At 41.6% G+C, this 12,634-nt stretch overlaps 1 protein-coding gene across 1 annotated transcript; it reads left to right on the forward strand.

Moving 5' to 3' along the window:
* The first annotated feature begins 874 nt into the window (after positions 1 to 874).
* On the forward strand, positions 875 to 12,041 carry MPC1 (mitochondrial pyruvate carrier 1). Its single transcript, XM_032996934.2, has 5 exons — positions 875 to 1,119; positions 5,842 to 5,845; positions 8,487 to 8,583; positions 10,120 to 10,252; positions 11,015 to 12,041. Exons 1-5 carry the CDS (start codon positions 1,049 to 1,051, stop codon positions 11,031 to 11,033), a joined length of 324 nt encoding a protein of 107 aa, XP_032852825.2. The 5' UTR covers positions 875 to 1,048; the 3' UTR covers positions 11,034 to 12,041.
* The last annotated feature ends 593 nt before the right edge of the window (positions 12,042 to 12,634 follow it).

A 12,634-nucleotide genomic window follows, 5' to 3' on the forward strand; every position in this document is an offset into this window, starting at 1 on the left:
AGAGGATAGGTAATTCTCCAGGCTGCACTCTCAGCCCAGTTCTAGACTGTAAGAACTGAGGCTGCAAGTCTTAGGAAAGCGTAGGAGCCAAACATCCATTTTCACTATCTCTAGTGCACTGAGCAAAGATAAAAGAAGTAATTCACACACAGGTATTTGTTTGCACGGCCTGAATTTTATGGAGATGGTATTAGCAGGGTTAGAGTTTATCTTCCCTTCTAAACCAGTAACCTCTGGCTCCGGCATGAAATAGAAAGTGCCGGTGAGAGATGGGATCTTAGCCCGCTCCGTAAGAGTACAGAGGGAAAGGCTAAACTGTCGCAGCGCTCTGTCATAATCCTGTACTCCCAACCCCCCAAAACTCAGTCCATAAACTGGGCTCTTAAGAGACCCTACAGGCTTATCATTTTTAAAAACCACTGAAGCCATCACGGGCCCTCTTGGTTCTGTCCAGCCTCACGCGCCATGGCGGCACACCCGCTCTGGGCCCCCCTGGGCCACCGCCGCCACAGGGCGGCCCCCGCCCGCTGGAGGTTCGGCCACCGCCCGGGGGCTCCATACACCCCCCCCACACCCCGCGCCCCACACAGGGCGGGGGGCGGAGCGAGACACGGCGGCAGGGGGCGGGACGCGCCCCTCGGCGACCAATGAGAAGCCACCAGCCGCCGCCCTGCAGCCAATAGCGGCTCTGCCCGGCGGGCTGCGGAGGAATGCCGGCGGCGCGGCCGATGGCGACGACCCTCCGCGGCGCGCTTTGCGACGATTCCCCTCCACCCCTTCTCCTCCCGGCGCGTTGCTTTACGGCACCCTCGTTTCCCACCCACCCACCCTCCCCCCCAGGCCCCCCTCCCCGGTTCGGGAGCGCGAGGGGGGGGGGGAGGCGGGGCCGCCGCCGCCAATAGGCGCCGAGAGCGCCGCGGTGACGGAGGGGGCGGTGGCGCGGGCGCTGCCGTAAAGCGGGCGGCGGCGCGGGGGAGTTGTCACCGGCGCCGGTGGCGGCAGCGCGTGAGGCGGGCGAGCTGGGCGCTGCCGGCCGCCGAGGGCCGCCATGGCGGGGGCGCTGGGCCGCAAGGCCGTGGACTATGTGCGCAGCAAGGAGTTTAGGGACTACCTGATGAGGTGAGGGCGCGGCGGGGCCGCCGCCGCCTCGGGTGGGGTTTCCCCGGCACCGCCCGGGAGGGAGCGGGCGGGCGCCCGTGAGGCTGAGGGCGAAGCCGGCCCGGGGGTGCGCGGGGGGCGGCGGGGCCCGCCGTGCCGTCACGGCGCCGGGGCTGCCCGTCTCCCTCCCGCCCCACCCCGGGGAAGCCGGACTTGACCTTGAAGCGAAGCGACGCGCCTTGAAAGTGCCGCCGCGGCTGCGCCTCTCGGTGACCTTCCCGCGCCCCGCGGCCCCCCCGCCGGCGGCAGCGGGGAGGGCTCAGCTCAGCCGCGGGCAGAGGTGAGCTGGGTGACAGAGGCAGGTTTAAGGCCACTTCTCTAACCCTCGGAGTATGGGTGTGCAGGTAGGCGCTGGGTTCAGAGGCTCGTCAGAGCCCCGCTTGCACGGGAATGTGGCTGAAGTCGCCGCCCAGGCTGCTCGATAGTTTTGTCAAGCTCCAGTTTGTGTGCTGGGGTAAGGGGTACGGCATCACGAACTGAAATCACTAGAATGTCATAAAGATACAGTTGTAGCATAATTGGTTAAATCTGGTTGAACTGCTGTATAGGAATGATCTTAAGTAGGCAGGCTGAGGATTCTTTGGCTGACAAGCAGTTTGACAAAACCAAACAAATAAAAATGGGCTCTTCTAATAAAGGTGGTTGAGCAACCTTTCATTGTAGCTGTTGCCTGCTGTTCTACCTGCATCTATTGCAACTGATGTTGATGTTGAGCAAGCATGTAGGAGGACATCTATTTATCTGAGAAACTTAGTCTTGGTTAAAGTAGCAGAAGATGGTGTAAGCCTGCTTGGAAGAGGGAACGTAAGCAGAAGCAATAAGCAGAAGGGGTTGGTTGGCATTTGCCAAGTTGGGTTCCACAGAAACAGAGTCAGTAAGATAAGTAGAAGGAAGATAGCATCCTTGAAGCAAAACAAAGAAAGGTCAGAGCAGGATTCTGTGTGGATTCCTTTTGAAAGTCTTGAGGATGTTCTGTAACCTTGATAAGTGCATTTTAATGTTAACATTTAACTAATTGTACGAGAATTCATGTGAAGCATGTAAATGGCCTGTAAAACAGTAGTCTGCTTTAATTAGATAAACAACCACAACAACTTACTGGAAGTATCTCTTTCCTTACCAAAGACTGAAAAGGTAGCAGCTGAAATAAGCCTTCCAGATGTATTTCATCCTAGTTCTAGTCTTGAAATTAACTATATAAATAAAACAGTACTGGGAAAAAAAAGAGCATCCCACAGTATTCTATCTTTGTGGGATGGGTTCTGCCTTGCTACATACAAAGATGCCTGCTTAATTTGTACTTCTGTTACTGGGTGTGTCATGAAGGGCTGGAGTCAGTTGCTCCATCCAGTATGGCCTTTCAGCATTGCTTCTTGCTTACTAGGAGGCAAGTGTTTAAGTTGTTGGCTTTATGTAGAGGTTAAAATTTAGGTAACTGTTGATAAGAGACAGTAATCTGTTGTCTCCATAGAAAAAATCGGGTGTATATACTTTAGAGCTGCTATCTCTTTATATTCCTTCTTGAAGGCTCTTGCTTCCCCAGACTACAGGACTCTATCGTGAAGAAAATTCCCTTCCTGCCTTGCTCCTCAAAGCTCAGAGACTATAGTATCAGTTCTAAAAATCAGCATCTAATCACTACTGTGAATCAAGGCTTTATAAATGTGAAACTTGTTTGTGGTAAGCAATGAATTGAGATACTGTTTGTGATGTCAGTGTTGTGCTTTAAGTTGTTCGACCCTAAATAGAATAACTGAAGTTACTCAAAGCAGTGGAATTGAGTGTTCCATTATTATGGCTCAGGGCAATCAAAACTTGCAGACATCTATAGGAATAAGTTACAAAGTTGAAACTGAAGCTACTTGAAAACATGAAAGCAAATGCAATAAATGCATGCTGCTTTTCTCAGGTGGCTCTGGCATTAGAATTGCATTATATCATGGGTTAGCTTTTGGATCTTGCACAAAGAAACAAGATAAATTGCTTTTAAAACTGTCATTAATAATTAATTGTTCTGCCAGTTTTACATCTGGCTTCTCTCAAGTGGTGATTAATAGGGATCTGAATGACTGTAAATCATGTAGATACAAATTTCCCCTAACCATGTTTTAATGGTTCAAAGTAAGCATAGTAAGAATGTAAGCTGTAAGTAGACTTTTCCTGCTTCTTGTAAAATGCAGCAGTAACGATAATTTAAAGCTAGCTGATTAGTGTATGAAAGCTTGGTAGCTCTATATATTGCGATCTTGAAGCTGCATTTTTTTTCTATAGATTCTAAAAATGTCAGCCATCACTAAAGTTGTATTATCTAAGTCACTAGTAGTGGGCAAATGAGTCTTCTTCCTGTCCTAATGATTTAAAGCAATATCTTCTGAAAAACATCCAGTAAAACAGCTTTCCTCTTCTTTTGAGAGAGAAGACCTATAAGCCGTTCTGGACAAGCTCTGGCATCTTCTTGTGCTAGAAGCCTAAATTGCTTTACTCACACAATGAATCCCAAGGAGTCCCAAAATCTTCTGGTAACAGAAAAATAGGGATGGGAATTGCCATCTTCTGGGGTACTTCTGGAATGGCTCTTCCTGATGACTCGGCAGTAATGCAAATGTAGTGACTCTGATAATGTGCATGGCTTTGAAATAGATAGTTAATTCCTTGTAAAGCTTGAGCACTTATGTTGACATAAGCTGCTAGGACCTTTCTTTTAATTGAAATGAACTTTAGAAGAGTTAGTGTCAGTAATATAACTAGAATGGCTGATCTTCAGTTCTACTCATTAGTAAATCTTTAAGCACAATGACATAAGAACTTTAAATAAAAATGGTCTGTGCTAGAAACTGAAGGACATGGTGCCTGCTGTCAGTCCTGTATACTCTGAGAACTGAACAATCTAACTTTTGTAGAAAGGTCATACTCTTTCTGCTTAAGGGATAGCAGTAGGGGGGAAACAAGTGATGACAGTTCATCTATATTTACAAAATGGTCTCTGGCCTATTAATATCCTCATTGCCAGTATGAGGAAAATATATGTGAATATTTTGGAAAAATGCATCTTCCCCAATATAGCCTTTTTGGAATTAATTGCAGTAGCAATATAAAGTATTGATCAGCTGTTAGTTCCTCTTGTGATGTCTAGACACTTAAACTGAAAGCAGATACTTAGAAACTGAGTGAGTAAATCCAACAGCTGTTGTCCACGCTTCTGGAAACAGTAGTGCAACGTGTCCCCTTTGCCAAGGGATTGAATGTGGTTCTTGGAAATTACTGATTTGGAATGGATGCATGCACTTGCTGCAGTATCCTCGCTATTGGATGTGGTGCATTTCTTGCAGCTGTATTGGATGCAGAGCTTTGGGGCTGGATGCCTGCTTCTGGAAGAGTCTATATGACTTTGATCTGCCCTCTTCTAGGAGTATAATAACTGTTCCAATCTCATGTGAATGTGATGACAACCTTGCAAGACTTTAGCCGGAGCTGCCTACTCTGTTAAAATAGCATCAGTTTGATTCTATTTTAGGCTTTCACTTGCCTGAAAACAACTGCCACTTTAAAAATGAAGGCCGACTTCTATTGGCACAGAAACGTTGTGCCAGGAGACAGATATGAACTTGCTCTAGTTAAGGTTTTATGAAAAAATTGAAGTGTGCACTTCGCATGTGAACTTCAACTAACTATTGCTGCTGTTCAGTTAATAAGAAAACAAAAACCAAGTGCTTAAACTAGTCCAGGACCTACTAACAAAGCATCTTGAACCAGCCTGTGGCTTGTAACAAAGACTTTCTGAAATGCACATCCAGAGTGATTTCCCAAGTAGACCTGGCTGTTCCCTTACTGTAGCTATTTGTAAAACAGATCTAAGAACAACTGCTGAAGGAAGTGACTGTTACAAACTGTTCTGCAGCTCGGGGCAGTGGTTGGTGAGCAGCAATTGGTCAGCAGTAGGCTTGCTATTAGATGGTTTCTTAGAAGTCAGAACTCAGTACTATCTGTATCTTTGTTAGAAAGATTATGTTTAAAAGTTCTGAAGCATTTTAAAAGGTATAGCAGCAAACAATGATATATGCTAGACTACAGAATATATTTAAGTTACTACATAAATTGGTACTTATATTAGCACTTAAATGAACCCTGTGAAATTATTCTCCAGTCATGTATGTTAGATAACTGAAAATGTGTTGTAGCTTATGTTTGGGACATCCACGGTTGGCCCTGACCTTGGTGGCAGTAACATTTCTGGCAAAGTTTGGTTTGACCTACTTGGGTATACAAAGAATTCCAAGTGACTTCTTCAAAGCTTTCACAGAGGAATTGTAGCTGTTTAGCTTTGTCATGACAAACCTTAATGGCTTTTGTCTTCCCTTTAAACTAGTTGAGGTGGGATCCTGGAGGCTTTGAAGTCTAACAGAGATGAATGTCTTCCACAGACCACAGTGGGATTTTATCTTGCTAGGAAAAAGATACTTGAGCAGCAAACACTTGTAACAATGACAGCTCTTGAGGGAAATGAGGGTTTTAATACTGTTACATGAATCAAGGTTAATGACACAGCAGTTTTCTGTCTTCTACTTATCTTCTGTTTTGTGGTACACGTCTCTCAATGTTGATTATGAAAGAAACTAACACTTTTTTTTCTTCTTTCTCATATGTGCTTTTTGAATGGAAAACAATGATGTCCCACTCGAACAGTACGGTAAGAAAACGGAGGGAACTTCTGCTTTCACATTCTCTCTAGCTTCAGTAACTTGCAGTCTTTTTGCTTCAGCACTGTTATGACCTTACCTGCATCTGAAAAGCATACTGTGAACCTCCAGGGATGACGCACTAATAATACTAATTTGCAAGTCTGAGGTTAAGGTGACCAAATATTATCTCCTTCAGAATGTCTCCTAAAGTAATCGCTATGAAATTCAAGGGGCTTCATTTTTTCCCATACTCTCTGCTAATATCAGATCTATTTGGAGCCATTCTTCTGCATAGCAACAACAAATACTACATAAGCAAACTACCTGGCTTATTTTTAACAGGCTTTGTCAGACAATAAATGGTACCATATAACTCACTACAGATTCTTCTTTCCTTCAGCCTTTCAGTTTGCTCCTGAAACTGGGAGTGGGTATTTTATGGCTGTTAGATTGTGAATCATAATGTTATGGAAGACTTGCTATGCTGTATAAACCAAAGACCAACTGTATAGGTGTAGCTTAATTCTTGTGTGTGGCAACTTCAAAGGGTTGTCTGCCTGGAGGCACTTAAAACTGGATAACCATCTCAAATAAGAAGGTTCCAAATCTACCTCCCTGGTCAGCAGAAGAAAGCTACTGCTGCAGTGTTGTTGGGGTGTGAACCGATGATTCTTCAGCCTGTTCAGTCTGATATTGAAGTGGTCCATAGTACATAGCATATTTAATTTTTTATGCTCTAATGGCAGTTGAATTAAGTAAAAATGCCAACTTGACTTGATTCACTTTTCAAAACAGAAGTCATCACTAAGACTCTCAAAGCTGTAATTGTGTGATAGATTAAAAAAAAAAAATCAAGCTTGGAGCCTTAAAGACTTTTTCTGAAACTACAATTGTTTAAATAAGACTCCTGAAACAACTGTAAAAACCTCACCAAGTATATGTACTGCCTCACCAGTTACCTTTTACAGTCTGCTTTAGTGTGGTGATGTTAACACAAGTTGTCTTGTTATCTTAGTGTGCAAACAATCATGGTTGGGACTAGATGTTTTTCTGGTCCTTTTATTATCCTTTAAGACTATCTAAATAGCTACATTAAAGCCTCTAAAACAACATCTTGTGTGCTGCTAACTTAGTTTTCTGTGAATGTTCTTGTTTTGTTGCAACATATCTGGTGCGTGTGTGGTATTATAGGAACATTTTTTACACTAGCTAACCATAGCTGTACAATTACCATGTAGCCATGCAACTCTTTGTAGTTATACTATGTTTTCTCTGATGTGATTGAGATTCTTTAATCATTACAGATGTCTGTTTTCCTGTCAGTAGGAATATAGTAAACAAATGCATCTATCACACTCTTCAAAATACTCTTATTATAATTCTGAGTTTGGACCAATGCACATTCTGTAGACACTTGCAGAAATACATTGTTTTGCATGTTGCACTAAGGTTAAACTATAAAAAAAGTGTGTACAACTTAAACTCACTCTTTTTCTATACTTTTTTTTCAGTTAAGTTTCTTGTATTGCAACACAGATCTGCAGGAAGCAAGTGTGACTTTTAATCATACTGCAGTGTTACAAGCTAGTATCCATACTGACACGTGTATCTTGAAATTTAAATGGCAAGAAACTTAAATATCACCTGACAATTCCAAATCATTGCAATATCTGCAGTGTTACAGTTAAGGGAAGTGTCAAAATAATAGATATGGTTGGTATTTGCAAAGCTTTTTTCTTGCAAGTTTTGTATCTTCTGCTAAACCTAGCAGAGTTATTTTTTGCATCCTTAAATTTCACACTAGGAGAAGCTGATGCAAGTACTGCATGCATCTTCTGTGGGAAGAATTCTGCTGAAGCCTTATTACTTGTAAGAGTAATAGAGACTGGATTTAGGACACTATTTTTTTCTGTTTGGAGTCTTTTATACAATAGCTATCAAATTGAGCTCTTGTCAGTTTTTCTGACTTGATTCTTTCCACTTCTTGTTTCTGTTTTTCTATCTGTGTACACACCTGTAGCTAACTGCTCTGCTCCTATATCTGTCTAATCACTGAGCTTTTAGGGAGTCACTATGTTTTTTCAGCAATTGCAGATGAAGCTCTAGGTAACAATTTGGTTTGATTGCATGGCCCTGCTCTTTCAAAGAAATGGTGTAAGCACCTGGAAGATGCTGAGCATTTCTTCAGTATCAGTATAACATGAAGACAGTTCCAGTCCTTTACTTCAGCAAGTCCTTGTGTTTTCATTACACTTTTAGGAGCCTTATTTGAAAGAGATGAATTCTAATTCTCTGCACAGAAGTGAGCTGTAAATCTGAGGTTGTTAACATGACTGTACCAATCAGACTGCTTAATGATGGCTGAGGTATAAGTATACAAAACTGCATTTCAGTGGCCTTATAGTAGTTCCTCTCCAGTCTGCAAGAAGATTCAGAGTGGGGGGTTCTTCCTGCCCTCTGGAAGACTAGATCCTGATAAAAGAAGGGCTTAGTTTTTTTTCCCTTACATCAAAAGTAGTCCCTGTCTTAACTTGGAAGTTTACCCTTAACCCTGTCCTCTGAAGCTTTGTGTGGGTAAGGAAAACTATAAGAATACTGCAGGAAGTATGTGTTTCTGTGTAACTCTATTTTCTTTTTCCATCTTTACAGCACTTTTGGGGGCCAGTTGCCAACTGGGGACTTCCTGTTGCTGCTATTAATGACATGAAGAAATCTCCAGAAATCATTAGTGGCCGAATGACATTTGGTAAGACCTGAGGCAACCTTCTTGCCAGTAAACTGACTACACAACATGAATTTTGTCCTTCAAGCAGTTATATGTTACTAGTTGCTTGCAAACTTGTGATCAAAACAGATACAGATGTCCAGTATCTTGTTGTATAACTTCAGAGGCCACTTAAATTGAGGTACTGAAAAGTTGCAGAGCTCTCTTTCAGAGGGTTTTCCAGTAACTTGGGGAGGGGGGTTGGATCTTAGTAGTTTTGATCACCAGACTCACTCCTGAAGTATAATTATTTTGGTATCTTATGCTATTGCACACACTGGTTCAAAATGCATCTTTTTACATATCTTTAGTCTTTGTATTAACAACAATGATGCCTTGTGGATAGTGTGAGACTTAAATATCAACACTGACAGTGAAGAAATTGTACTGCTTGGTCTGCAGGGTACAAAAAGCAGCTGAGGGAGGTTAACTCCTTGCAAAGCAATTGCCTGTGAGGGGCTAGTGTGACTCTTAATGGAATAATGTGAGACTTTGTTTTTAAATGCATAAGCGATATTTTTTTCCACATCTTTTGGAATATGTATAGTTTCTAGGACCATAAATCTGATAGCTTTAATTTAGTAGCTTAATTTTGGCATTATGTCTCTTCTTTAACTCAGTTAATAATTTAACTCTGAGTAATTCTTCTCCCTGAAGCAAAATACCTTTGGGTTAAGGAAATTTATAGCCTCATGCTCACTAGGTTCTGCTCAGAATAATTCAGTCTCTTAATCAGCTTCCTTGAGATGGAAGGCTAGTTCAAATAGTCTCTGGTATAGTAAAACTCCTTTGCAAACAGTGTTTTGGTGGCAGCTACCCAGCTTAGCAAAGTTGAGACACTTTTTTAGCTTTTACATATATATACATACATAATATATATGGTGTGTGTACAGATCTTCTTTTTTTCCATTTTTAAGCTTGTCAGAACTTTGTAAAACTAGTGACTTCTTGGGCTGTGATTTCCTGTATTTAAATGTAATTATGATAGAGTAGATTAAAATTGTTTCACATCTTCATGGAAAGCAGGTAACAAAGCTTTATGCTTCTGAATGTTGATGATTTCCTGGGGGTGGAAGCCTCCTTCTCTTGAAGACCATTCAGAATATTCCAGCAAGAATTGTATTTAAGTAATTAGGATTTTTAAAAATACTGTCATAGAAATTGTCAGAATAATTGTATAGGACAGGGCATGCCTCATTGGGATTAACTTATTCTCAGGCTGAGATAGGTTAGGTAATACACTAAAAAGGCCTCAGTTGCATCACATGCAAGTATGTGAGGAAAATGAGTTTTTGTGGAAAGCTGCAGCCCTGTGGATCTTTGTGTAGCAAAAATGAGCAGTCGTGTGTTTTCCCACATTGGATCCTCAAAGTGGACAAGTCTGTAGGACTACTGGAAACCTGAAAAGCAGTAAGAAGTGTTGTACTTGTCATTGCATTCCACTAATATGAAAATTAAGCCTCCAAAAAATGCAGATATTAAAAATAATCTACTAATGATATCTGTCATGTTTTGCAGCACTGTGTTGTTACTCCTTGACTTTCATGAGGTTTGCCTATAAAGTGCAGCCAAGGAACTGGCTTCTTTTCGCATGCCATTTGACTAATGAAGTTGCACAACTTATTCAAGGAGGACGACTGATCAAATACAGGCAAGTCACACTTTACAAAGGGCAAGTCATAAACTGATGGCTCATGGAATACTCTGGTGGCTTTTAGCTGTGGTACAAACCCCTGCATGGTTTCTGAACTTGTTTACTTTCATTACCTTTTGCGAACCTATTAACAAGCTGCTTGTCAGTAGGCTGAACTATGGCTGGTTGCCTTGTACCTCCTTTGAAGTTTCTGAAGGGTCCACACAGAAAAGGCTGAAAACCCTTATGGTCATGGATGTAGACAGGGCTTTCAGCAGCTGCTGAAATTTGAGGTTTGTTTCATGTATTAGGTTGATTAGTCCACATGTATCCATCTCTAGCTAATTCCTGAGATGGAAGCATCCATAAAACGGTGGAGGGGTTGTATGTCTGAAAGAAAACAAGCAAAATCTTTCTAAGCTGACTGTTCTATATATGGGGTGGTTCCAACTGAGTGTGACTGTGGAACCCACTGCAATCAGTCTCACACCCTCATTGTGTAGCAAGTAACGCAGACATTGCCCCAAGCAATCCTGATGAGTCAGGCTTTTCTCTCTTCTGCTCCAAGAAAAATCCATGTGGAGCAATGGGAGGATGAAGCCTCCTGAACTAAATTAAAAAAATGAGGTTGAGCAAAATTGCAAGTGGACCTGCTTTTGCATAAGTGACTAGCCAAATGTCCTTCATTACTAAAGTTCTGCTGTAAATCCAGATTTTTTTTTTTTTATAGCAATTGCAGTTCAATATTCACTCTTACAAAAGCTGTTCTTCTCTTGGCAGGCTGGAGAAAAAGAACTAAATATCTAACTTGAAATAAGCCAGGGAATGTGTTCATCCTGAATTAGAACCAAGGAAGACTTGCCATCTACAGTTGCTGAGACAATTACAGTGGGGATAAAACAAACACCTATTATGAATATGACCCCACCAAGAATCCTACTAATTTTTTTACCTTGCCTTTTTAGAAGTACTATTCAGCAATCTAAACTATTGCATTTAAAGTCTTGCTGCCTTACAGGTCCTTAATAACTACCCTTTTAATAAAGAGTTAGTCATCCAAATAACAAGCAATATTTGAAAACCAACTTTTTATCTAACAGTCTACAAAAGTGGCCCGTGATGATTTGACAAAACTTGATTTCAAATCAACATGAACGGAGGTCAGTAAACAGAACTGTAGGTGGTATCATTGTTCTATGTATTAACATATTCTTAAAAGCCATTTAACTTGGGTGCATTCATTCCTATTCTGTCTGGTGGTTTGTTTGTTTGTGTTTTGTTTTGTTTTTTTTTAATTTAAGCAGTGGCTTGCTAATCTACAAGAACAAATGTGTAGATAGCCAGCCTGGAAGTAACCAGCTATCCCTCTTCCCTTACTGCATGCCTTGTCTCAGTAAAGAGACTTCATTAACATACACTTTTAAGTCGCACATTATTTAAAGAAGACTCAGAAAAGCAAAAGCATAGTGCTGAATGAAGGAAGGCAACAAAGTCTGATACTGTTCTTGAAGTTCTAAATGGATTTTATTTTTTTTTCCTACTGTTTGAGTTGTTCTAGCTGTATGTAATCTTTACATGGGCAAAAAATTAACTTGTTTGGAGTCAAAGATCTGAAGGACACAAGGTGCCTTTCAGTAGTTTTTGACTTCATTGGGAGAGTGGGTTTTGTGCATGACCTGCCTGCAAGTTACACTGATGTACAGATACAGATGACAAAGCATGTATGTGATGGATTTTATTTCAATGCAGTGTTTTTGAACAATAAACATGTTCCAAATGGCAATAAAACCCTTCAACATTTTGAAAAGTTTTGTTTATCATATTGTGATACCAGATCCTGGAATGAAATTTTAGTTTGGAGTGGCATTTTATTAATGTGACAGCATGAAGCGAAATCAGGCTGGAAAAGTAAACAGTATTCTCCTTTGTATGAACTGAGGTCAGGCAAGTGTCCTCTGGATCCTAATACCTAGCACTTCTTTTCCCCCTCCAAGGAAAAGTGTGGGAGTAGGTACTTGACTGAGAGTTAGTATCCCTGCTATGATAGGCAGGGTTGAATTCAGGGCTCTTGCTATGCAGCTGAGTAAATATTGACATATTGTCTTCTAGCGATTATAAGATGGTCAATTAAAAGACTTGCTTTAATCCTAGATGGGAATACATGTTTAAAGCCATACTGGCCGAGACTCTCCCTAGTTTGTATCTGTGCTCTTATATAGCCCAGAACCCTTATCCTGAAAGATATGTGTTCCTAACTGCACAATGGCTAAATTTTATATCAGGCATGCAAGACAGTGGCTTATAGGCCATGCCCTGCTGGATGGGTAAAACTAGTACTGACAGCTACTCATTGCTTTAGAGAGGTTAGTGCATAAAGCTGCCCCTTCAGTACTGCAGTCT

This window comes from Tyto alba, unplaced genomic scaffold (assembly GCF_018691265.1).
Source record: "Tyto alba isolate M040663 unplaced genomic scaffold, T.alba_DEE_v4.0 Super-Scaffold_22, whole genome shotgun sequence".
NCBI lineage: Eukaryota > Metazoa > Chordata > Aves > Strigiformes > Tytonidae > Tyto > Tyto alba.

Bases quoted from the DNA above. Each gene is read 5' to 3' on its own strand.
- MPC1 (XM_032996934.2), top strand. From the start codon at position 1,049: ATGGCGGGGGCGCTGGGCCGCAAGGCCGTGGACTATGTGCGCAGCAAG. The intron at 8,584-10,119 runs GTAAGACCTGAG...CATGTTTTGCAG, and splicing joins TAGTGGCCGAATGACATTTG to CACTGTGTTGTTACTCCTTG.